The sequence below is a fragment of the Motacilla alba genome, chromosome 2, assembly GCF_015832195.1.
Source record: "Motacilla alba alba isolate MOTALB_02 chromosome 2, Motacilla_alba_V1.0_pri, whole genome shotgun sequence".
Classification (NCBI taxonomy): Eukaryota; Metazoa; Chordata; class Aves; order Passeriformes; family Motacillidae; genus Motacilla; species Motacilla alba.
Window position 1 is genome coordinate 10,520,398 of NC_052017.1, and position 26,098 is coordinate 10,546,495.

Here is a 26,098-nt window from a genome sequence, read left to right on the forward strand (position 1 = left end):
CATTCTTTTTCCTCTACAGCTTTTTACTGCTTCTTCTGAATAACACAAATAGCTCTTTACAAAGGTTTATTTTATTATCGCACACAAACTCCTTCCCTTCTTACCGTCCAGATGAGTTATTTCATTTCTTTTTCTTCCTGCTACCATTTCTAGTCGGCTTGGAGTATAGGAGGATCTTGAGCATTACAGATACATGGGAAAGAGGGGAATACTGTGATGCTGGATCTGGGTGGTACAACCTGGAGCTGGACAGAGATAGAGTCTGCCACACATGAAGCCAAGGATGATACTCAGAGAACACACTGGAGAATGTGATCATCCCTGTTATCAGGCACAAGACATTTCCAAACAGATTGACATCATGGGTATTGCTGGTCCTCAGAGGAGGTCTGCCTGTTAGCCCTGGCTTTGGATCAGGTATTGGATGAGGAGGGACAGCATGCAACCAGAATTAAGCTCATTTCCTTCAGTGACTTTTCAGCTTTACCCCAATTTCAGAGCCCGCTCACAGTTCCTCACCACCACCCATTGGTGAGCAGAAAAACAGACCATGTTGTAGTGTGTCATTTTTGTTGCAGATGATGTAAAGTTGGTAGGTTCTGTTCACCCCTGTTCACTCCTGTTACATGGTTCTGCCCTGGTTCTCCCCTCCCCATCAGTTCATGCCAATCCCCTTATCTCCACCCCAATTGTCCTTATTTGTGATAATTCATTACTGTAACCCCTCCCCAGACCCCTATCCATCACTCAGCGTCCCCTCCCGTTGTTCCAGAATCTTCTGCTGTTCCCGTCGAGTGATTGGATTAGGAGCCGGGGTCCTGCCCCCAGTTCAAATGCATTTGTTACCCCTACAGTCACTCCTTTGTGTCCCCCCACCCCCCTGTTTCCTGATTGGACCTGGGTCCAGTTCCACCCCTGTTCTCCGCCCCCTTTATAACCCCGTGTAGTTGGCTGCCCGGGGTCCCCGGTCGGCTGGTTGCCCTGGTGTCCAATAAAACTGGATTTCTACCCCCGGACGGAGACCCTCTTTTCTTCACTTTGCCGCAGCTGCCTCTAAATATCCCAGCTAGGCGCTCTCTGGACACGGCAGTGCCTCCGGAGAGTGCCCCCCGGTGCTGGCTGTGTCGGAGCTAGCCGCCGTCGATCCTGCTCCCCCAGCCGGGAGCAGAGGGACACAGTGCAGCAAGACCAGCAGCAGGAAAGTCCTTGGCTCTCTTTTTATTTATTTTTTTTAATGCTAGAGAAAGCTGGCTAGAAACTAGGAAATCACTGTTCTGTAGTTTACAAGAATTGGAAAATTCTGTCCCAAATCCTCTGTATTGTGCTTTTTGTGGGACACAAGGAAAAGTTTCAATTATATTTGAAAATTAATAAGAAATGAAAGTCCTGAAGTCCAAGATAAGTGATACAAGATAAGTGGTGAGTATGTGGGTTAGATAGATGGATGGAGGCAAAGGGGCTTTGCTGAGATGTGCTGCAAAAAAACAGGTATCTAAGACTGCACAACTTGACCAATTTTACTTTGTTTTTAGCTCCCTTAGACCCTCCTTTTACTTTGCCCTGAGGAGTGCTTAGCTGAGGAGCAGAAGGGGCTGCTGTACCAACTGCAGAGTGAATCAAGATGCTCAGAGTCCCAGTATGGACATGCCAGTTGCACGGGCAAATGGGTGCACAAGTGCAAATAACAAGAGTTTGGCAGCAGCTGGGAAATGGCCCTGCTCTGCTGCATGGATCCTCTTGGATCTGCAGGCACATCCCACGCCGTTGATGCTGCTCTCCTACCCCTTCCCACACACCTGGGCACGCACCGTGGCTGGCTGAGCGCGAAGCAGCCGGGTGTCACCTCCATCAGGGCCAGCGTTCCCAGTGCCTCCCAGCAAGCCATACATCATCAAATATTGACACAGCTCCACTAGACTGCCACTGCTGACATTTAACGTATAGCTTTAGGTGCTCTTGCTTTAATTCTAGAGCATCAATGAGGGATCGAAGGAAATGTATTTGTCCTGTGAATGTGCTCAAAACGGCCAGGGGGAACGACAGGGCAGCCAAATTCCCACCAGCTCTTTCCTTGGCATCGCCCAGTTAAGAGGATGGAGGCCAGGATTTTAGTCAGCAAGTGAATACTGCTGCCTGCCCTCCAACATTTCAAATATTTATCATGTTAAATATCAACTCAGAGAATATTGCGTTCATTTAAACTTTTCACGTTCCAATGATTTTTTATTATTTCTATGGACCAAAATAAATGAAGAAAATGTTTCAGACTATACATGAAAGCATGTAAAAATCAGTAACTGGATTTTAAAAGATCTAGACTGTCTTGAATACATTCATTTTTCAAACATTTTTCTCTGATCTTTAAATAGCTTTTCTTGGAGCATAACATTTTTTTTGAAAAGTCAAATACAGAGCATTAAGGGTATAATTACCATTTTAATTATAACTCAATCATCCTATCTACTTTGCATAGAAATTACAGCTTTTATGTCAGGATTTTGGGTACTCACAAACATTCAGGAGTAATTAATGCTAGAGATTTTCACTGTATATGAACTTTACTTTGTAGCACTTACTTCCATGGGCTTCATTCAGAATGTGTAAATATACCGAATTTTGTATTCATGATTTTCAAGCAAGAAAATCTTTCTACATAAATATCTGTACAGCTAAGACAAAAAAAATCAAAACTCGACAATCTTGAAAACCAAATGTATGTCTGCCTCTTCAAATGTGAGCCATTCATGTAAATATGGCCAGATGAAATTCAAGTGGCAGCAATGAAAAAATTCCCCCCAATCACTCCGTGATTGAAGACTCAAGGAACATTTCTGATGATTTTACAAATACTTCTGGAAGGCATTTAAAATTCAAAATTTTTTTCAGACAGCTCTAACATCTATTTTTCCTGTTTGAGATTTTATTAAAAAAACTTGTTTTAAAAGATTTATTTTAGAGAGTGAGTTTACCTCACTAATTTGGCCATTGCATCCCTCTGCATTTACAAGTGTCTGTATGGGTGTGGGTGTACATGTGAAATTGAGCAAAATCAATTACAACAAAGCTGCTTTTCATATGGTTAACACCATGATATCAGAATTAAGCTACTTCTCCCTTTCAGTGCCAAAACAGAAAGTAAAGTATTTTACATATAAAAATACATGGAAATAAAATGATCCTCCATTTACAAATGGGCACTGTTTCTTCCTTTACTGACTTTTTGTCCATTCCACATGTCACAAAAGACTATTCTGTGCTTTTGTATGATCCTCCACATTTTTTTTTTTTTTGCAATGTGCTGGAGCAGCAGATTCCTTTTTTCTTTCCTTTAAAAGCATGATAAAGCTATACAAATTTTACAGAGGAGTCTCACAGAACATGTCCTCTGTCTTTGTTTGGACATTAATGTTATCATGACTCTTTAACATTTCTGGATCAAGCACTTTAGTGGAGAAAAGACTGTTCTCACAAGAACAAAGCTCTGGCTCAAGCTGCAGTGCTTCACCCCCCCAGAAGTTGCTGTCTGTGTAGTGCAGTGGACTCTTGTGCACGAGGAATTGCTTTTGCCTTCAGTGAAAGCTTTGCATGAAAGCCCAGGCCAAATCAAACCCGTTGTCTGGGAAGTGCTGCAGGATCTGGAGGGAAGATTCATGATGCTTATTATCAGTTGGCACTTAAGACAGATGTCTCACACTCTCAGTTGTGCAGCTACAAGTAGGTTACCCCTGAAATTCATGTGATTAAAGCATTTATGCCAAATCGCATTGGGCATTCTGCATATTTATGTGTAAATAGCTCAACATTTTTTGATGGATGAACGAAAAATATTTTATTATACCCATCAATGGTATAAAGTGAAGGTGAATAGCTTTCACACTTGGGCTGTTTTGTGTTCTTGACAGTTTTGCAAACAGCCCTCTCAATCTCTCTCTCTGTCCCTAATCTTTGCCAGATAAAACTAGGATCCTGAAGTAATTTTAATGCTGGTATCTGAAAAAAAAAAATAAAAAGAAAGGAGATGTGAAATGAGAGGCAGAAAACTGATTTTATCAGAATCATCCAGCTGGCCTGATTTGGTGTTGACCTGCACATTGTATAGTCACTTACCCCAGGGCTACAGAATTTCATACTGCCTGGTGCCAGGGAAGAATTCAGAAATGTCTAAACCCATTGATTTCCTATCAACTTGAGTCTTGTCCACACAGAAAACTTGCACCTGCTGAATTTAAATCAGCTTTTAGTTTTCTGTATGAAGCTAAACCAGTGTACACCCATGTGTAGCTGTGTTAGTGTCATGTACTTACAAACCAGTGGGGAGACAGGAGTGGGAGCTCTCTTCTCCCCTCCCCTTCTCATTTTTTTAAGTAAGAGTCAATCATAATTTCACCTTCAGGCTCTGGAAAGCAGAAATTGGGCTGACAAGGCTCAGTTATCCTAGAGGATGACTCCAGTTATGCTGCTGGACAGGTTTCTGTGTGTTTGAGCATTAGAGTGAGAGGTGAAGCAGAGCTCGCTGCCCAGTGGGAGCTCTCTCAGTGCACAGGGACTGGGCAAAAGTGGCTCCTGTCCCCTTCCTGTCCCTGCATACAGACACTGCTGATCCAGCACACCATGGGCAACGGGAACAAGCTAGACTAAATCCAGATGGCTTACACCATCCAGCACAGCCTTAACTAGGGCATTCTGCTAAGACAGAGGCATAGACTAAGCCAGAGTCTTGGCAGAGCCTGTCCAACCTGTATTCCTGTCCTGGTGGGAGTGAGCTGGGCTGGAGCCTGGTTTAGCTGGTGTTTGTGGTAGGAGCCTGCTCCTGTCTGCTGCCAGGGCCCTCACACACAGTTCCATGGTGGCACTTGGCCAGGGCCTGCTGGGCACAGGGACACAGAGGGGACTGCAGCCCCTCTCAGTTGCCACAGAGCTGCTGGGCAAATGCTGGGCTCTGTTGGAAACAGGCTTAAGCACTTATTTCCCCCCTGGAGCTACATGGTGCGGGCCATAACATGAGCTGGGAGTTATGGTCAGGCCTCCTCTACCAGAAGCAGCCACGCTGGCTGGAGATGTCCCCAGCAGGTCCCCAGCAGTGCCAGCTCTGCTGGCAGCAGGACCAGTCCTTGTCCCAAAGCACAGGCTTCAGTCACCTCCACTGCAGGCACTTGGTGCACTCCTGCTGTGGGTCTCAGCAGGAACAAGATGTGTTTGCTTTTCTCCTCTGTGAGTGGACACTATTTTGTAAACTTATTGTGTCTGTACTGGGTTTAAAGTAGGTAGATCTGCTCATCTACATTACAAGTCTGCTGCTGATCTCCTAATGAAACAAAACACCTTGCAGTGAGTCTCTGGAGTACCAGGGGTACCTGAGTTTTTGTATTGTATTTAAAAAGTTTCTGACTATTCACACCTTATCAAAAAATAGGCTCTTTTCTAGATAAATTAAGATATTCACCTTAATGGGTTGATTGTGATAATTCAGACCTATAGTAATTCCCCATTATATTTTTAGGAAAGTCTCAGCTTCAAACTGAGCTCAAGGTTCTTTTCTACAGGAATGAAAGAGCAATTCTATAAAACATTTGAAATAATTAATTTTTGCTTTTATGTCATTTGAAAATTTTAAAAGGCCCAGGCTAAGCCCTCAAAGTGCATCAAAAAATATTTTCTCTGAAAGAAGTCTGGACTGCAAATGAACCCTGGTCTCAAGAGCCATGTGGAAAACGGGATTTATAGTGAAAATACTAGGTCAGCATAAACAATAATGGTGCTGTAATGATGCTAAGGGCTGGATTGGTTCTTCCAGTTTGTTTCTAATAGAAGAAGAAAAAAAAAGAAGCTTATATTCTTACCTAGAGAAAAATGACGATAGAACAAGCAATAATTCTTGCATTCTGTTTTGGTAATACCTTCAATTTAACAACTGTCTGTGAGAAGGAGTTTCTCACAATGAGTTATTTAGTCACTGTGCCATCTAGGGTATAACTGTCATTCTGAAGGGAACATCCATGCTATGATTTGCTGTCAGTCTGTTGTACACTTTAAGTCCATTCATTTTTCCCCATAACAGGTGAAGATAATGATATGATACACAGTAAAAGATAGATGATAAAAACAATTCTTTATAAAAAAAAAAACAGACAGAAGAAGTTTGGCAGGAAAATATAAAATGTTCCATTCTTCCTTTTAAAGTACTATAATAAAACATGTCTGAAGTGAAGTACAGATAACAAAACAGCAGAGCATGGGTCTGCAATCCCAGCATGATATCGCATAAGGAGCAATCATGAAGCATTCCCATCACAGTTGCCTGTCACACATTATTAACAAGAGTGTTTAGGACTTCTGAAAAACCATGCTGAAAGGACATGATCCACTTACAAAAAAGACGCTGTATTTTTATCAGTTGCATTTGACTTGACAGTATTATGAGTAATTTCAAACCCAAAGATTTTAAAGTCAGACAGGGCTGTTTTGATCTCCTCATCCAGCTTCCAGCACAGCACTGACCATGGAAGTGTTGCCATGTTGAAAGTAGCTCAGTAATTTGCTGCTGAGAGGAAAACCAAATCAAAAATACCCTGCTCCATCCTGCTTCTGCTCATGGCAACTGATAGAGCTTCCTGAAGACTAGAGAAGAGCAAATGTCACTGTCTTCAAGAAGGAAGAGAAGGAAGAACCTGGGAACTGCAAGCCTTGCAGTCTCACTTCAACCCCCCAGAAGGCGGTGGACAAAATCCTCCTCCAAAGTTTCTCCAAACATGAAGGACAAGAAGGACACTGAGGAACAGTACACATTGATTTATGATAGGGCAGTAGAGCTTGAAAGACCCAGATAGCCTTCTATAATGAAGTGACTGCCTTGGTGGATGAGGGGAGAGTAGTAGATGTTGCTTGCCTTGGCTGTATTAAAGCCTTTGACACCATCTCCCACAGCACCATAATGCACAAGCTGACTATGTATTGGTTAGGGGGTTAGTGGGCAGTGAATTGGACTGAAAATTGGCTGGAAGCCTGGGACCAGAGGGGTAGGAACAGTGTCACAAAGGCCACTTGTGGGCATGTCACTAATGGTATACCTAAGGGTCCAGTGCCATTAACCTCTTCATAAGTCATCTGGATGATGGGGCAGTGTACCCTCAGCAAATCTGCCGGTGATGCAACTTTGGGAGGAATGGCTGATACATCAGAGGGCCATGCTGCCATCCAGAGGGATGAAGGCTCAACAGGCTGGAGAAATGGGCTGACAAGGACCTCATGAATTTCTCAAGGAGCTATGTCAAGTCCTGCACATGCAGAATAGCAGCCCCAGGTACACAGACAGACTGGGGGCTGACCAGATGAAGAGCAGATTTGCTGAGAAGAACGTGGGGTCCTGGTGGATAATAAGCTGCCCATGAGCCAGCAGTGTGGCTTCATGACAAAGAAGGCAAATAGCCTCCTGAGCTGCTTTAAGAAGAGCACTGCCAGCAGGTCAAGGGAGATGATCCTTTTCTTTGCTCAGCACTGGTGAAGCACACTGGGGGTGCTGGGGCTGGTGCTGGACCTCTCAGTAAAGGGGAGAGATGGACATACTCGACTGAGTCTGACAAAGGGCCATGATCAAGAGACTGGAGCATCTCTCATAGGAGGCGAGGCTGCAAGAGATGGATTGTCCAGTCTGGAGAAGGCTCAGTGGGATATCATTAATATATAGAAATACTTGATGGGAGGGAAATACTTGGTGGGAGGGAATGAAGGGCCAAACTCTTCTTGGTAGTGCCCAGAGACAGGACCAGAGGCAATGGGCACAAATTAAAACCTTACATTCAATCTGACTGCAAGAAGGCTGCACAGAGAAGCTGTAGAGCCTCCATCTGTTGTCACACTTGAAACCACAAGTGGACATGAGCCTGGACAGCTGCTGTACCTGGTCCTGCTTGGGCAGGGACTGGACTCTGCCAGATAATCTCCAGACATTCCTTCCAACCTCAGCTGTTCTGTGATCCCATTTATCCATTTATCAAAACCTTTTATAACCCACTTCCTACTTTCAACAAATTCCATAATTAGTGATCATATTTCCTTTTTTTTTTTATAAATTTGAATCTTCCAATGGCAGTCAGGGAGAAAAGGAAGCTAAAATTAATAAAACAATCACAAGCTGCATCACCAAGATGTAAAGTGCTATATTTAGACCTATACTAAGCTCTGTGCCTAGGTTTCCTGTTGACAATATCCCTTTAAATTAAAAAAAGCAAAACTAGCTGGTGACACAGCCAGTTACTTTTTTTGTCACCCTCTCTTTAGGCTACTCAGAGATATCTGCATTGACATTAAAAAGCCATTATAAGCAATTTAAACTCTGAATTGATCCTGACACATACATTCAGGTCTTCCTCCTATGTCTTTTCAATAGTTCTCAATTCAAACTGAGAACAAAAATCACCCTATAAACAGAAGAGATAATTATGCTTTATTGATTAGCCCCTCAAGGTTTGAATGGAAACCAGGCAGCTTTCTAAGAACAGCCATCAATGTGGGTTTTAAGTTACACTATCTCAGCATTTTCTTGTACAAATATTCCCGAAGTGTAGTTTTTAACATGGAACCTGTACCAAACAAAATTTTTCCACCAGCTTCAGTGCAAGCCAGCATGTCAATGTAGATTTATGAATGGTGGCTTTATATACCTCCCACAGTTGTGTCCCTGTGCTACTGCTATGGGTTTACCCTGGCAGGCAGCTCAGTCACACATAGCTGCTTCCATCCTCTCTCCCTCCCAGTTGGATATGGAAGAGAATCAGAAGGGTAAAAGTGAGAAAATTCATGGCTTGAGTTGAAGACAGTTTATTTGGTCTAATATTAATGCCTTAACTCTTTAGTTTTCCCCCTTCCTTCTTCTTCCCCAGGCTGCTATTGCTGAATATGATGCTACAGTGTGGGATACCCCTTTGGTCAGATGGGGTCAGCTGTCCTGGCTGTATCCCCTTCCATTTTCTTGTGCACCCCCAGCATTTTTGCTGGTGGGGTGTGGTGTGAAGGAGAGAAGCCTTATGCTGTGTAAGTCCTGCCCAGCTACAGGTAAGACATTGGTGTTTTATTAACACCGTTTTGTTCACAAATTCAAAACACAGAGCCATAAAAGATACTATGAAGAAAATTAGGCCTATCCCAGCCAAAAAGCAGACACCCACTCAGTTTCCTTGTAACACTGGCTCACGCATCTCATGATACATTGCTCATAACCCCATGTATCATGAGATAACCTCATAACCCCACAGATGCATTGTGGACTTCCCCCTTTCCCTAACAAACTGCAACCCCCTTCACAGCTGCCAAATGCAACAAATACTCCTGTTCAATCCAGTGTCAACGTTGATTGTCTTCAATTTTGCTAAATAAGGATTTTCACACCTGCCCCATCTATCCTATAACAAATGTACCCCAGCAGATTCATCAACAGACATCTGACTAAGGATAGGTCCAGTTTACAGCGGAACCTCTAAACAACCATTTTTCAACCATTCTGCTTCTTGCTAATAAAGCCTGTCAGCAATCAGAACTAGATATGTGAGACAAAAAGGATAATGTAACCATTCTATTTCTGAGTTTATTTTACTGTCTGAGAAAAGGAGAAATAGCTTTGTTATGATTACTGGCAGTCTTTTGAACTGGCAACACGCTGCATTGAGAAACAGTGAAATTGTTCGCAGCTGTTACAATGCATTTAAAATCTGATGATCACTTTTGGGTTACCTACACAGGTACAAATAAAAGGAGCACTGGTTTTTTTCTTGCCTGCTCCGTTGGCCCCACCAAGCAAGCACTGAGATGACTGTTCTCACATTTGCACTTTCAGGTTGTGTCCCAGACCAATACATGGTCTCAGCCTCTTCATCCACCCATCACCCTCTGTGGTTCTTCAGGCTCAAATTAAATCATACCTCTAAAAAAGAGAGTGCATAGGCCCCCTGCACTAAGAAGAGAAGAAATAAGACAAAATGGAGACACCATAATGTCTCTGTATGTCTTGCCACCATGCTGCCTGCCTTGCTTGCTGCTGCCTTGGGGAGGACTGCATTGCCCCCTGTGCAGGACAAGTTTGGGTTGCTCTTGCTCCTTCGAAGTCCCTATTTTAAAACTGTATAGATGAATTAATGCCTTGAGATATCTTAAGCTATCAAATATAGTTGAACAGTCTCAAGGATTGCTAAGAGCAGCAGAAAGCTGATCCCAGAAAACTAATTTGGAAAGCGGCCTGAGAACATCCACAGAAATCTCTTTTGCAGAATATTCACATCACATGAATGGCTGCTATCATGAAGGGGGATAAAAGGATGGGCAAACTTCTCTGATTGCTTCATTGACCCTTCTAGATTCTGCACTGCAGTTGCTGCAAAAAATGTTTGGAAAAATGTGCAAAAATATTTAACTAATAGCTCCATACCCTAAACAAACAACAGAGTTCCCATGTACTTCATTAAACTCACATAAAGAAGCCTAACTTTGGAATTGTATAGCAAATGGTCCCTCTGCAATTGTTTTTAGTTGTTTTAAAAGCTTTCTATTCATGTAATACAAGATGAAAAAAAGAACATTTTGTTGTACCTAGAATTATCCCGCTAAGGAAATGTGTGAAAAAGCTGTGATCTACAGGGCGCATTTTCCCCAGTGATAAAATAAGAATGACCTCTGTGACTTCATTTAGGTTCTACCTCTCCTGACTTACGAGCCACTCCTCACTTATAAGGTACATCCCATATCTCATTCAAACCCTCAGCGGACCACAAAACTCCCCTCCAGAAAAAAATTATGCTTCCCTCAGTCTGTGGAGGATTACCCATGTCAGGCAAAGTTATATTATTGTTTTTAGTGCTGCTAGGAATTACTTGCAGGATGTTTCAGCTCATTACCTCAAGTTTTCATCAGCTGTTTTCCGAGCGTGGTAACCTTTGTGATGCAGGTACTGTATTTATCTACAGTATTGATCCTGCTTCTCCTGCTACAGTACACGCAATACATGTAAACAGAAGAGAGTTTCACTACCAGCTGGTAAGGTGCAAAATGGTAGCTGATCTTGCAGCTACAAAATACAGATAAAACCTTGAAGTAATCAGCTGAACTGTCATGGAACTAATTCCATGATATAGTGGAAGCAATTATTTGCACTTAGGTGTCTTATTGGAAAATACAATCAGTGCTAAACCAATCCTGTTAGTGTTGTCAAGGACACATTTAGCTCCAAATGCTCCCCTTTTAATCAGTAACCGGTTATTAATTAATTAGGTAGTGATCATGTTGCTTTTCATACATGTGTATTATTATTGCACTCGATATTGTGCCTCTGCACCGATCGCTGTTAATTTGCAGCAAGTGCAATTGTGTTAATGTGCTCTAATGCCAGCTATTATCACAAGGACAGGGCAGCTGACATTTAACCTAAAATCACACTGAATTGTTCTCAGCTGCCTCCTTGCAGCTCCAGCCTGCTGCTGCCTGGCTGGGGTGTGCTGGGAGAGAGGAGATCACTCCTGATAAAGGGAGCATCAGAAAATAGAAACCAGCAGAGCTGGGAAGGGAAATAAGGCTGAGCACTTTGGGAGACACCTATGAGCCTGTGCCCTGGCAGGGGCAGAGCTGCCCACTCCTGCCTGCAGCCAGATTGCTGCCTGACACCAGCAGGGAGAGAGGCAGCTCTGAAGCAGAGGAGCAGGCAAGCAGAATATGCAGCAAGTCGAGGGTGTCTGACAGCTCTTGCTTGTCAGCTGTGCTTCAGGGAAAGATGTAGTCCCTCTTTGGTCACAGCCCTGCAAAATCATCAGTTTTAATGGCAGGGGTGAGGCTGCCCGTGGAGAGCAATTTGTTCACAGCTAATACAGAAGAAATCCTTTGTCCTCCTAGTATTAGTGATGCTTAGTTATGCTTACTAAATAATGTATTTTTTCAGATTTTCCTTCTGGTCTGAAAGATTTAAGCAGGATCTGATACCAGCTGTGTCAAGAGAGAAACAAATACTAGTAGAAACCAGAATTTATCTGAATTGCATTTAATAGAGGCCAGAAGCAGTGAGCTAAGGATATTCAGCTGAAGCAGTTCAGTCAGAGATAGCTCAACTTTTTAGTGTGCTTATTTAAATAGAGAGGCCTGAACTGGAGATTAGCTATTTATCAGCTGCAGGATGGAATGAGAAACAGCTGCAACATATTTCAGTGTAAGTTTTATTTGCTATAAATCCACAGGTTCAAATTCTGCTCTGGTTTATGCCTGTGGGAATATGGAATAAAGGTATTATCTGCCCACATTGTTTTGTGGCTTCATGCCTATGTATTTCAGAGAAAATTTAGTTTATGTTGGTTCAGTTATTCACCATAATCTCCCAACCACAAAAAGGACTTTTAATATTTGCTATGGTAGCAGGTATACGTGGAAAAAATAAGCTCCCAGTATACAGTACATGGCATAGGTAGCAAAAAGCTCAAATTACTGTCAAAGAATTTCCCTATGCATGCCTTTGCAAGGATTTCACTTCAAGACTGTGCTGTAGCTCCAACAGTTTCCTTCCCACACTTATGGTTTTTGCTTGATTTTCACCAAGGGGCTCAGTTCCACCCCTCACTCCATAAAAACTGTTCCCAGGTCCTCAAGGTAGTATTTTCTGAATTATAAGCTTCTATTCCTGACTCCAGCAAGTGCCCTCATATCTGCAGCTGGGAGCAGCCCTGCTCCTGCACAGTGGATGCCACAGCCTGGCAGAGGCAAGTGGCCTGCGCTGATCCCCCTGTTGGCTTTGAAAGGGAGGAGAAAAACCCAACTGCTGCCATACAGTAGGAGTGTTCAGTTTGTTTGGATCAATTTCTGTCGAAGGCAGCCTGGAAGCTTTTATTTTTTTCCCTCCAGCTTGTCTTTGCAAAGTTTCTTTCTCTTCCCCCTGCTCAGTTCAGCCTCATTGATGGTTTATCTGGTGACCTCTTGTTATCAAGGGCTTCCCAACAGATCCCTTGGATTTGCACAAGTTGCTCCTGGTCTGCCACGGGGCAGCTGTGCTCAGATATCTGCCAGATTTTAGCTCTGTTACATGGCAAGGATGTTAGTCTGCCTGTAAAGACTATCTAGTTTGGCTTGCTTGATTGATTTTTGTTATATAAAAGAGAATGCTATTTTTTAAAACTTTTTTTTTCTTTTAGAGAGAGGAAGGCTTAAGATCTTAAAGTTCACAAATGTCCAAGAAGAGATGCAGGCAAAGATATAAATTTAGGCTCCTTCCTATTCATAAGGGGAAAAATTCAAAATATCTATATCAAAGACTAGTAAATTTGAAAGTTGTGTTACTTTTTTTTCCCCCCATGAATCTAGGATTTAAAAGAAAAATCTATGCACTGTAGCCTGTCAGTGTTTTGAGGAAAGCTATTAATTTCTTCCCATCAGTGTTCTCCAGAGCATGGTGAAAGCAGCAGCCTATTCCTCTTGTACTTTTATCTCTCTCAAAGTCAAAATATAAAATATGCAGCTGAAGCTTTTGGCCCTGCAAAAGCAGAGGGCATGTCCTATCAGTAGTATTATGATTGTGACCAAAAATATCCATTAAATAACAAAAAAATAAAGGAAGGGAAAATAATCTTTTCTTGACAGTTCATATGGCAATACTTTGTGGCTTTGTTTTTAGATACTTTTTGTGAATTTGAGTAAAACAGCTTATTTACAAAAAAAAAAAAATAAATTTGAGATGTCTTGCTCTCTTCTCAGCACCAGGCGGAAGGGAAATACAGTCCACAGACTCCTCCAGACATGCTGAGATACTTGCCAGAGTACATGTTGATAGTTTAGGCTATGCCCAAACCATCAGAGAGCCATGAATTATGATCAGCAGGAATTTGCTGCAGCACTGAAGGTACATTTTTGAAGAAGTCAGGCACAGAATGGATGGAGATATCTTTGTGTCAACAACTCATGCCCCTGTTCTGGTAATGTTCATGTAAATCCATACAGGAAAAAGTCCTGATTAGATTTAATTGAGCACTGAAGGGAGAACATGCAATGCCACAAAAGGCAGCAAAATATGACAGTGTTTTAGTGTGTTGTCACTCCCTGCTGGGAATAGCCAAACCCTTGGGCAGATTTGCAAGCTCAGTTATCCAAAGGATCCACAGGAATCAATATGCCATGGCTTTTTTAGGTTTTCTTGGTCAGAGGTGATAACTGCATTTAGCATCTCTGAAGGTGTTTTCCAGACTGGTGACCCTCATGGGCAGTTCCTCTTTTCTCCATGAGATTGTGTTATGAGTTGCTATAAACATTATTATTGGACACTCTTTTCATGCTGCTTTCCAAGCAGTGCCTGCTAACTTTTGGCTCAGACAACAGTTTTATCAGCTATGTGATTTTTTTTTTTTTTTTTTTTGGTGCAAATTGCTGATACTCAGGTACAGAAACTTCAGTGTGTCTCTGATTTGTGTCCTGTAGTGTGCACCAATCAGCACATCTGCCCCTCATTGCTGCCATACCATGAGCCTTCAAGAAACTTGACTGCTGTCTTACCAACCACTGCTCCCTGCTTTTTTCTAGCTTGCTTTTGTCTACTCCATGTTGATGGTCACTGGCTTGGTTTGCAGAGGGTTTCTGTGTAGCAAGATTAAACAAGCATTTCTCCTACTCTCTTGGACACAGTTTATCTGCAGAGACCAGGACAACCAAGGCCAAGCAGTATCTTTGTGTTGCTGTTCTCAAGGGTCATTAGGCACTGGGAGTTAGAATTACTTGTGTATATTTCAAGGAGAGTAGAAGAAAAGAGGGGCCTCATTCAGGAGTAATGAGTTTGTTCTCCAATATCCCTGTGAGGATTATTCCTTAAAAGTACAGGGCAGAGTTGATTTGGATAAGAACTAATTATCTAACAAGAAATGAAGGCAGTGTAGCTGTCTCCACCCTCCACACCAGACCTTGGGGACACACATTGTTCCTCGTGTTTAACCTATTAAAGCAATGACCCACATAAAAGGGAAAGGAGTTGATTATAATTATTTCTGTGAGCATTAGTGCCCAGTTCATAGAAGATGGCCCAAAAATAGGAACTCAATAAGAGCACTCAACAGGAACAGAAAACTTAGAGATCATGGGACGCTTAGATTATTTTTCTGAACAAACCACACTGCATTCATTTTGTTAATTGGCTGTGCTTGCTCAGAAAATGTACTCTTTCCACCTTTAGTTTTTAAAGATGCACCAGATAAAGAGAGCAAGAGAGCTGTCTAGCACAAAAGGAATTACAAATTAGCATGGCTCCAGTAGCATGGGCTCATTTGGATGATGTCTCATTGTAGCACTGATTTTAAGGTACCATTGTGTGAATTCAGGTCTGATTATGGGGCTGGTGTCTGCAGCAGACATGATGACAAGTAAGTTAAGAGCAATCATGCTTAGGTATTTTCATATCAAATGCCTATCCTGGTTCAGAAGACAAATAGGAAATGACTGCTTGCTTGGAAGTAGACTCTGACTTTTCAATTAGAAAACTAGAAGGCTGAAAAAGGAACATGAATTTGTTTAAAAAATAATATTGCAGCATGAAAGGTAGAGGAGAAAAGTTTAATGGATGCATTAATATTTTATATATCTTAGAATACAGTCAAGAAATTGATGAATATCATGAGACATAGACAATGTTGACTGCTTTCACTGAATAAAATGTGATGAATGGAGATGGATAATTTACTCACTTTTCCAGTGATTAAATGTATTTATCTCCCCTTTCTATTTCTCATAAATTTGTAAAAATATTTTATTTTAACAAAAGTTCACATCATGCATCATGTATGTGCAAAAATAAAAAAAAAAACAAACCAACACCCTTGCTCTAAAATTTTGCTCCCATTAAAAATCCAACCTCACTAGCAGGATGCCTGTATTAAGAGAGCACTACGTGAACAACAGAGGATTTTACTATCTCAAAGAACTTCAGCCAATTCTCTCTGGTAGTATAAATGTCTAAACACATGAATCACATTTTACACCCAGTATAACAAGTCCGAAGTCTGTTCTGTCCATTACTTCTCAGCAGTCCAGAGATTAAGCCCTGAGTACCTTCCCCTTACTGAATTTTATAACCTGCATACTATTTTGTGTGTGTGTGTATGTACATAATTGTTTCACATTAAACTATGTGTGGACATTTTAGGTGAGAAAAAGGGGCAGGAGAAACGCTGGTTTTCTCCATGACTACTACACAAATTCACTATTTAAAGGCTAACATTTGAGAGAAAAAAAAAATGGACAAAGATGTTCCTTTTTCAGTGGGAGGGAGTGGTCCCTCTGCTACATGTGGCACTGGGATTCTCAGCAGCATCACTGGGAGGCTTTGAGCCACAGCCCTGCCAAGTTGCATAGGCATTTTGTGTTGTTAGTTTTCCCCTCACACGATGATGGATCTGCCTGCCACAGGCCTGGCACAAGGACCACAAGAGGGAGGTAGTCATCATAAAATAAATGCTAGGAGCTTGCCTCTGGTACTCTACATAGAAGGAAAATTCTGCTTGAATAATTAGGGCTTCCTAGATGTGAATACAGATAAAAATAGATAAAGAGTGTGGTTTTGGCATGACTTTAACACTCCAGCTCAAACAGAAAAGGTTTTTCATGGAAGTCAACCAAAGAAAAATTCACTCTGGGCGCTTGTATTGCAGCTCCATTTAGCGGAGCAGAACGATCATGGCTGTATTTAGTAGGTAATAATGAAGCATCATAAACTAAGTCAGGATGCAAGTCCAAAATTAAGCAGCAGCTTTAACAAGGTCCAGCTTGCTGGGAGCTTTTTGAAGTGTCCCTAGCTCACTTACAAAGCCAGAAAACAACAGAAGCAACTCTGACAGCTGCGAGAGTGTCTGGTTTAGAAGAAGGTTTTATGTCTGGATGACACCAGACTGGGATTCAGCTTTCATGTACTAACTAGGTCTGCAGGTTGCTGGAGCCCTAATCATTCTGCACAAACTGTCTCACCCTAATGAGTTGCACAAATAATAATTCTTCACAAATCAGATCCACACCATCAGCTTCACAGATAGACAAGGCTGGTTTATTGAGGTAAATAGCACAAGTCAGCAGAATCCATGCTGGGTCTCACTAGCCATGTTTAATATGCAATCTGAAGGGAAGAAATCAAATGCTGTTTCTGTGGATGCATGGATGGTATGAAGTATTTTCAACAACTAAAGAGCTAAAGGAGCGCCCACCAGCCAAGTCAGATGGTTAAATCTGATATACCCTACTCTGAATGCACTATAATTGCCATAGACCCTTACAGTTTTTATAAAGAAAATTAGAAACTTTTGATTTTTCCTTTCTTTTTAAAGGAAGAAGAGGTTTGGATTGCTTAAAAGCTTAAATTACATAGAAAAATACCTTTCAGCCTTATAGATTTTTTTCCTTGAAGATATTACAATTATTTTTTCACTTCTGTAAATTAAGATTGGCCATTCATTAACTAATTACCATGATTATTGCAGTTCTTCTAAGTATTATTAATTAGGTGAGTGGTACATTTAGAATTTAACATCTCATTTAGGAGAGTTTTGTTTAGAATACCTAATGCTCTGAAAGCCCTGAGCATGCTCTACATCCCATAGGACTTAAAGAAGAGTGCAGGGGAATCTTTTGGGGATTGGAGTTATCTATGGCTGGAAGTTACACAGAACAGCAACTCAGGAGCAAAATAGAGAGGCAGGGGATGTGGAGATGGATACACCAACTTCTTTCTGCAGCAGAGAACTGCAGGGTTATTGGAGCCCAGCTGAAGCAAAGTTATGAGTTGTTTTGCAGTGATGATTGTTTTTCATTTGTAAACCTCTTAATGTGTCTACATATATGTGCTGACACTGTGAGAGCAAGCGACCAGAGTGCTTCCTACCCTGTTAATTTATTTCCTGTAATTCCATGTAGGTAGCCATTCTGCATCTCTGTTTGATCTTGCATGGATTATATACATTAAACCAAAGTAATTTCTTCATCTGAGACTCAAGCTGTAATCTCTCTGGGGCAATAAGTATCTTTTATATTGCTCTTGTATGAAGGGTGAGGAGGTGGTCCTTGTTACTCAGCTGTGAGCCTAGAAGTGACTACAATCCAATTAGCAGCCAAGATAATAACAGTATCCAGTAAACTAATGCTGTGCCTCTAAATTGGTTCTTTTGCAATTCTTTTGCTTAAGAAACTCTAATCCTATAAATTTCTTCATTGCCTGTAGCTCTGATTATAAAAGTAACTTTCCCCACCTACAGAGTAAGAAATAGATGGCTGAAAATCAAATGTTATTTGCATTGCAAAGGCATCTCTCTGGTCCCCACCATTTCTCTTTCTAGCATTCTCCTGTCGGGAGCTAGACACACAGCCCTATCCGCTGTTTCTCTTTGTGCAGGAGAAAACAGAGAAGTTTATAAAACTATGTACCTGCTCAGTTAACCAGACAAAGCTCTTCACGGAAACCTGTTGGGACAGCTTCTCAAAGCTCAATGCCTGCTCCATGTGCTGCTGCTCTTCACACTGGAGTCAAATATTCACTGCCAGCCTCAGTCCTGGCTTAACTGTGACACGGGCGAGAGGCCATAGTTGACAAGAAGTTGGTGAATGAGGATAGTGAGAGAAATAAAGTTAAGGAGGCAGGAACAACTGACACTGCATGAAAATGAACCAGCTTTGCAACACAGGGAAACAGGTTTCTGGAGGGGAGTGGGTGAGAAGTGTGGGGTATGTGGCTTTCTCTGACATGGTGGTCGTTCTTCCCATGATGATGCCACTGTCTCACCAAGGTGACACTGAAGTTAACTGGTGGGAATCCTTGACTTGCTCAAAGTAAAGAATCACTGCAATGTGGGATTGTGGTTGCTTAGCCTGTAGATGAAGCTTTTAGCAAAAAGGGGATTTAACTGGATCCAAAAGGTTAACTGTATTTGCCAAAGAGAGAAACCCTCTTATTTTTGATGATTCACACACAAGACACAATGAGGTTTTGTTAAAATAAATAGACAACCCCTGCTCTGGAGGCTCTGGATGTGAATGAGCAACAGCAGTGTTAAGCCATTTCAAAGCAGAGTGAATGCGATTTTCACACCTATTCTTTTCTAATTTATGTTCATTTGAAATCCAGGCACCCCTCTTTTACTAATTTGTTATGGCAGTATTAATTAATGGTATTGCTCTACAGCAGTAAGAATGCAATTTGGACTAAGACAGGTTAGAAGGAATACAAGATTAGAAAAAGAATTGCAAGTTGGTCAGATGCAGCTGGGGGCCACCTTGATCTCCTGAACTCAGCACACTGCACTTGGAAAGCCTGGGAGTGTGTGGATGAATTTCTACCAGAGCAGACTCATTAAGGCTGGTTAGGTCAGCGCCCTCTGATGCTGCCTCCTGCATTGGAAGGTAAGAACATGGGCTTCCAAAGTGGGAAGAAACAATTGTCAGATTTCCATGAAAGCTTATAATTGAAGAAATTGCATTTTATTTGATGGAGAATAGGAGTTCAGACCAACTATGCCAGGAAACAAGGAGTAATATTTAGTGACTTGTACAAGGCACAGTGAAGAGCTGCAATTTCCATTCTCCTGATTCTCTTCATGTCTGCCATGAGTTTAGTAGATCTCCAGGCTCCTATCTTAGCTTCTCCAATCACCATTGTATGCCCAGTCTCTGACCATCAATAGTATTTATCTTGCACTTCAGTGCCTAGCACAGATCAAACATCTGGTTGAGGAAGAACTGGCAGGTTGATGGGCAAATCTTTTGACCATTTGAGGTGGTTCGTGGGTTATCTCAGCTACCTTCTCTTCATCCTCCACATGGATAAGTGCACATTTCTCCCAGTCATTATTGTACCTGTCTGAGACTCACAGAAGTGGATTGATGAACTGCTGATGGAAGTAAAGAAGGCATGATCTCAATTATCTTGGTTTTAAAGCTTGAGATTAAATGCTTTTTTTCTGGTGTAAATGGTAATATGTCTTTGTTTACCTTTTGTGTAAAATTTTGCAGTTATCCTAAACACATGGTACAATAATCACAGGAAAGAAAGTCAGAGTCACAGCAATGATCTTTTAAGAAAACACTGGTATTGTAAAGAGCTCAGAATTTCATGGTGTGTTTACAGTAAGTGTTTTCATGGTGAGAGGCAGCTGAAGAAGCAAGCTGGATCGCAGATGACCCGGGGAGTTTATCTATTTCTGGCTTTGCTATTCTTGCAGCCCTTTGTTTCACCTGAATAAGAAGAGATCAAGGTGAGAGGGTTTTACATCCATGCTGTGCATTTTCTGGTGGTTCAGGAAGCCTCCTGTGTAGACAGCATCTCTCAGGACAAACTGGATGATACAGAATCACAGAGCCACAGAATCATTAAGGTTGGAAAAGATTTCCAAGATCATCAAGTCCAACCTTTGACTGATGTTTAGTTTGACTGACGTTTGGTTGGCATCACCATGCCAACTAAACTGCATTACTAAATGCCATGTCCAATTGTTTCTTGAACACTTCCAGGGTTGGTGACTCCACCATCTCCCTCAGCAGCCCATTCCAATGCTTAACCACCCTGTCAGGGAAGGAATTCTTCCTGATGTCCAACTGGAACCACCCTGGCACAGGGACATGGCTTGAGACCATGTCCTCTTGTCCTGTTGCTGGCTGCTTGGGAGAAGAGGCCAGCCCCCACCTGGCTATGTCCTCCTTTAGGTAGTTCCTCTTATTGTGCCTCATTGGACATCTTACATTGAATCTCCCTTAGTCAGCAGAAAAGTGTCTGTCTGTCCTCTGGCACACCCAAGGCCCAGGCTGAGGGACATCAAGTCCCCTGGGAGCCCTGATGAGCAAGGCAGAAAAGTCAATAGTTTGGATGCCCAGCTCACAAGGTCATCTGATTTGTTTTGAAACTTTCTTGTACAATGTAAAACCCAAAATTTCAGGACAACTGGACTGCAGGTTACATGACTTTTGGCTATTTCCTGTTTCCAGTGAGGCTATAAGCACAAAAAGCCAAATTCTGGCCTCCTAACGCCACTGATGACAGCAAGGCAAACAGGAGTAGAGACATGCAAAATTGGAATACTCTTTGAAAGGACAAACACAGAGAAAAACTCACTCCTGGATTCTACAAAATACTCAAAATATGTTGAAACTCTTACAGCTGATCTTGTTTGCCTGTTCTCACTACCAATGAGTTAGCTGTTTGATATTCTAACAGATACAATGAAGTACATAAAAAGAGTGAATGGTTGCACAGGACAATAGTTGCTCCTTATTCTGTGAAGAAATTAATCCCTCATACTATTTCAAATTCTACTCCTAAGCTATTTGGGTTTCAGGGTGCTCTCCTGCTTTTAAACACTTTTAAACACCAAGACTACTAAATAGGAATAGTTTTGAAAATTTGGCTTGAAGAAATGTCTTTGAAAATGTGGTTCCCACAAGATCAGGGGGACGAGAAGGAGCTAAAACCAACACTTGGAGCAGCCAGCTCTGACCACAGCTATTGAGGGCTGCACTCTCCCCAGTATGGTTACACCACTTCAGCTGACCAAAAACCAGATGGGCTGACTGAGGCAGTGAGCAAAGGCAGTCACTTGATGAGGTACTGCATAATAACACAGTGAGAACAGGAAAAGATGCTTCTGGATTTAATGCTTAAGCTGAAGTCAGTGGAAATAAGTCTGTTGGTTTTTGTGGAATTTGAATTATGGTTTAGCGAGTAACACAAACTCAGGTTTTGTGTCACAGCTGCTCTATCTGTTGATGAGAGCAGCTTGTAAGGAGGTCAGCAGAAATCAGTGTTAAGGTTTATCTCCCAATTAATGTGCTGAATGCTGGCATTAAAAGTAATCTTTTCGTTGGACAATACATAACCACTCAAGAAATACTGATGGAGAAAGTTCAGTGACACCTTTTCACTGACATTTATACTTCCAGAACAGTGAAGAGAAGAAGATAAGAAGGGCAGCAGTCTACAGAAAGGAGAAAAGGCCATAAAAAATGGAACATACACTGGAGAATATGTCACTTAATGAACAGTTGGAGACTGAAGTAAAATGTGATATTCAGGCAGAAGGTGAGTGTGAAGCCAAGAAACCAGGATATATTTTAGAGAGCTCAGGAACTGAGACAATGATCCTTGTGGCGTGGTTTCAGAACATGATAAACCAGAGGCCAATAAATACATGGTATTTACCTGCTGACACACCCAGCAAAGTTCACTGGGAGCAGCAAAGCAACCACCAGAATAGGATTACTTATAACCAGAATTCATTTGGGTAAGAAACATAAGAGGTATCTCATTTAAAACTGTGTATATTTTGAAGGAGCACTGGAAAGGTGCAACTACTGTGTTGGCTAAAGTTTCCAAAATGCCTGCAAAGCACTCTGTTAGAAGATCACTGTTATTATTGAACTATGTTATTATCCCACTGGTTCATGAAGTTTGCAACCTGGAATTAAAAGAAAAGTGGAGGATTACAGTGTATTTTAGAATTTGTCACATTTAACAAGTTTTCTTTCTGGAAAAATAGAAAGGAAACTTCTGGGTCACCAACTATAATTCCTGGGTCCTGCAGGCAGTCATGTTACCTAGAGCATTAATCTCCTATCAAACTCCTTGAACATATAATGACCATCTTTACTAATGTTAATGAGAATTGCTAGTCATAATTTGCATTTACACACTAGTTAAGGATCTTGAAGTGTTCTTTTATATAATATGCTCATTTTTATTACAGGCATATTGAATTTAAATGACTTGCCTAGGGTCTCACAGCAAGCCAACAGCAGAATGACTCTTAGTGCTCCTAGTGCTTTGCATTAAATCCTGGACATTAACAGCTCCCTTCATAAAGGGAGCTTTGTAGCTGTAGATCACCTCCTGGTGCTGATGAATCAAACCTTTTCTGGTAGCGCAAACAAATCTATAAATTACTTGAACCCATGTAATGCTTCCAGTGTCTGCAAATCCTGACTTCCTGTGAACTTAGAAAATTGACACAAGTCTGAGTAATGCTTAGATAGCCTTTGGTGTATGACCAACTACAAAATTTCCATGTGCTAAGTATGCACCTCAGATCTATATTTTCTGTATGAATACAGCAATAATCTCTACATTTGCTCCAGGAAAGCTTCAAAACTTTCAGTATACCTTGTGCTGTTGGAGGCATATGTGAAAACAAAAAATGAAACAAAAACACCCAAGCCCTGAAATCAAACCAACTAAACAAACAAAAAAAAAAAACCAAACCAAAACAAAACAAACCTCCAATAGTAAGACTAGAATAAACGAAATTTCTGAACTTTTCCAGTGGCAGAATTTCTCTGACACAGGCACATTCCTTATCACTGATGTCTCCTCTGAATAGTAGGTCCTCATCAAAAATTAACTCTAAAAGGAGGAGATGGAGCATCCCTTTATATATGGGCTCCTGTCTGTTAAGAAAGATGCAGTACCACAGAATTACCTGAGTTTTCTGCCTGTGTCAATATAATTGCTGTCTCTAGCAAAGTGAAATATTGGTGTTTCCCCTTATATTTTGCCCTCTCCTCTATGCCTCCCACAGAATGAGCTTCAAATTGTACCCAATGATTCCAGGATACTATTTCCAAGCTTTTGCCTGTGGGTACCTCTATGGGAAAAGGATTTTTTTTGGCACGAACTTGGTGTAACATGAGAGGAACCATTGGGTAGACCAACAACAGCTACAGCAATACCAATGCCACCCATCAAAAGAGTTCCTCCAATGTGGTGGCAGCTACCCAGGAGCTCTCACCTGTGGCAAATGGTGACATTTACTCCTGCTGGGAATGTGGCTGGGCAGACGAATGTTAAAGAGGGCCTGCAAGGCCGCCTGCGCCGCTTGCCCCTTGGCCAGCTTCTTGCTACGTCCTGAGCCTTCAAACGTTCTCCCGTCCACTCGCACGGCCATCACAAAGCTCTTGATGTGCTGCTTCTCCACCGTCTCCGAGAGGCAGACGTAGCGCAGGCCGGAGCGCAGCTCGTTGAGCAGCACCACCGGGTTCTTCTCGCTCTCCGCCTTGGCCATCCTGTGCTTGCCGGGCTTGGCGTGGCCCATCAGGTCCAGCGTGTGGCACAGCAAGCGCCCGTGCCGGTAGGCGGTGGAGAGCAGCTCATTGTTGACGGGGTTGTAGACTGAGAAGTCCTCGCTGTGTGTGGATGGTTCGAACTCCTTGAACAGAGTGTCTGGGAAGTCGGCCTGGTCGGAAGTGAAGTCCGTGGATGGGCTGATGCAGTTTCCCATGGCGAAGTGGGCTTGGCAGGCGTTGGGGAACTGAACGAATGACTTCAGAGCTAACTCTGCGGCGCGCATTTTGGCTTTCTTTTTTGTGGGGCCTGTGCCTTCAAATGTAAGTCCATTTACTTCCACAGCAACAGCAAAGACTGGAGCGTGCACTGGACCTGTCTGGGACACCATTTTATATTGTAATCCTGGTTTGAGTTCGTGTAGCTGAACCAGAGCATTCTTTGGCGTCACTGACCATGAAACTTTCTTCCAGATAAGCTGAAGTTTGCAGAAATGGCCATTATTGCCTTCCTCTAAGGGTCTTTTCCTCTTACTGCTAGTTGTTCCCCCTCTTGCCCTATCAGTTGATGCTATTGGATGATCCTCCAGGTTGCCAATGTTTCGATTTTCCTTTACTTCTGCACTGCTGGTACCTGTTAGTAAATAAAGGAAACAACTCGCATTACAATTGTCATCATCGTAGCTGACATTATGCCTAGGGCTGTCAGAATAGCCAAAAAAGAAAAAAAAAAAAAGAAATAGTTGCTAAGCCCTTTTTAGGAGTTTTCCTTAAATATCTGTATAATGGTTGGTTTATTATTTCTAGCACAGTTTTTTCGCACGTTCTGAATGTCTACTTGTCCCTAAAGGTCTGCTTCTATTAGTCATTAGCCTTCTGTTTTAAGAAAAGATTGCATCATTCAAAGATGAAGCAAATGGATGCCATGTGACTTAAATGAACTGCTTGATAATTGCTAGTAAAATGTAAATAGTTTGCAAAACTCCCTTAGGATGACAATTGTTCTATAATCCATGTGGCTGAATGCTTATGAACACATTATTAGAAATCAGAAATGATTCACGAACAGAAAAATGGGCCAATGCATTGAATAATCTATTTGCAATGAATACATTGACTGTCTCTGCTCACACCATAGCCTCTTGCATTGTCAACCTAATGAATCCAGACTAGGAAATGATCTGACAGACCTTCATAGCATTTGAAACAATTATTTGGTCTGGAGTCAAATCTCAGTTTAGTAAGTGAGTGCCTTTCTGTCAAACTCAATTGCAGATACTCTTAGTTTTTGCATCAGCAACAACTAATATTGCAAAAGCTGTAGATAAATCCCAGTGAGACCAGGAGAAGCCAGAACATCATGATGGGAGCAATTACTGATGTAAAGGATGATCCGTGTCAAAGAAAAGCAACAGGAGAGAGAGTGTGACTGCCAGGAGTGCCAGGAAGGGAATGAGATGCCAGTGGGGAGCTGTGGAAGGGGGAGCACTCTGTTGTTGAACCAATGAATCCCCCCTGCCCTGGACCATGCCTTTGCAATGTGCTGCAAGGCTGTGAGTGCTCTGTGCCACAGCAGAGGCATGGCTGAGAATGGAGAGTCATCCCACTGATGTCCTGAATGAGACACAAGATGTCTTGCTGGCTAAATAACCATCCTATAAAATTTCTGTAATTTCTGATGAGCTTGTTTAAATGTTTTGCATCTCTGACACATCCTCTAGTCTTCCTGTGCATTCCTTGGGACAGAGACAAATGGAGGAAGTAAATATGGGTGCAACCAACCTACAAGGCAACTCATCCCAGGAGTGGTGCACCTGATCCCTTTCCAAGCAGAGCACTGTGCAGCTGCCTGCTTTACTCCAGACACTGCTGGGCATGGAGCCTTTCCCAGGTTTTGGTTTGTTATTGTCAGACACTATCATGCCACCTGCACAGGCTGTGTTAGTCCCATGCACAGAGAAGGTCCCTGTGGTCCTCAGGGGACGGAGAATGGTCCTCCCACTTTCTGTAAGGGCATGGCCATGTTTGGTTTTCTCTCCACTCTGACAATATAAGTTGGTAAGGATGTAAGGGGTGAGCT

The 26,098-nt window shown here is 42.1% G+C and overlaps 1 protein-coding gene across 3 annotated transcripts in view; it reads right to left on the reverse strand.

Moving 5' to 3' along the window:
• The window catches only part of ADARB2 (adenosine deaminase RNA specific B2 (inactive)), a 305,595-nt gene that overhangs the window by 77,788 nt on the left and 201,709 nt on the right, over window positions 1-26,098 (reverse strand). For all 3 annotated transcript variants that reach the window (XM_038130039.1, XM_038130040.1, XM_038130041.1), the window contains exon 3: window positions 23,748-24,652. In XM_038130039.1, the coding sequence (XP_037985967.1) occupies window positions 23,748-24,652 (905 nt within the window). The remainder of the gene's footprint in view (window positions 1-23,747; window positions 24,653-26,098) is intronic.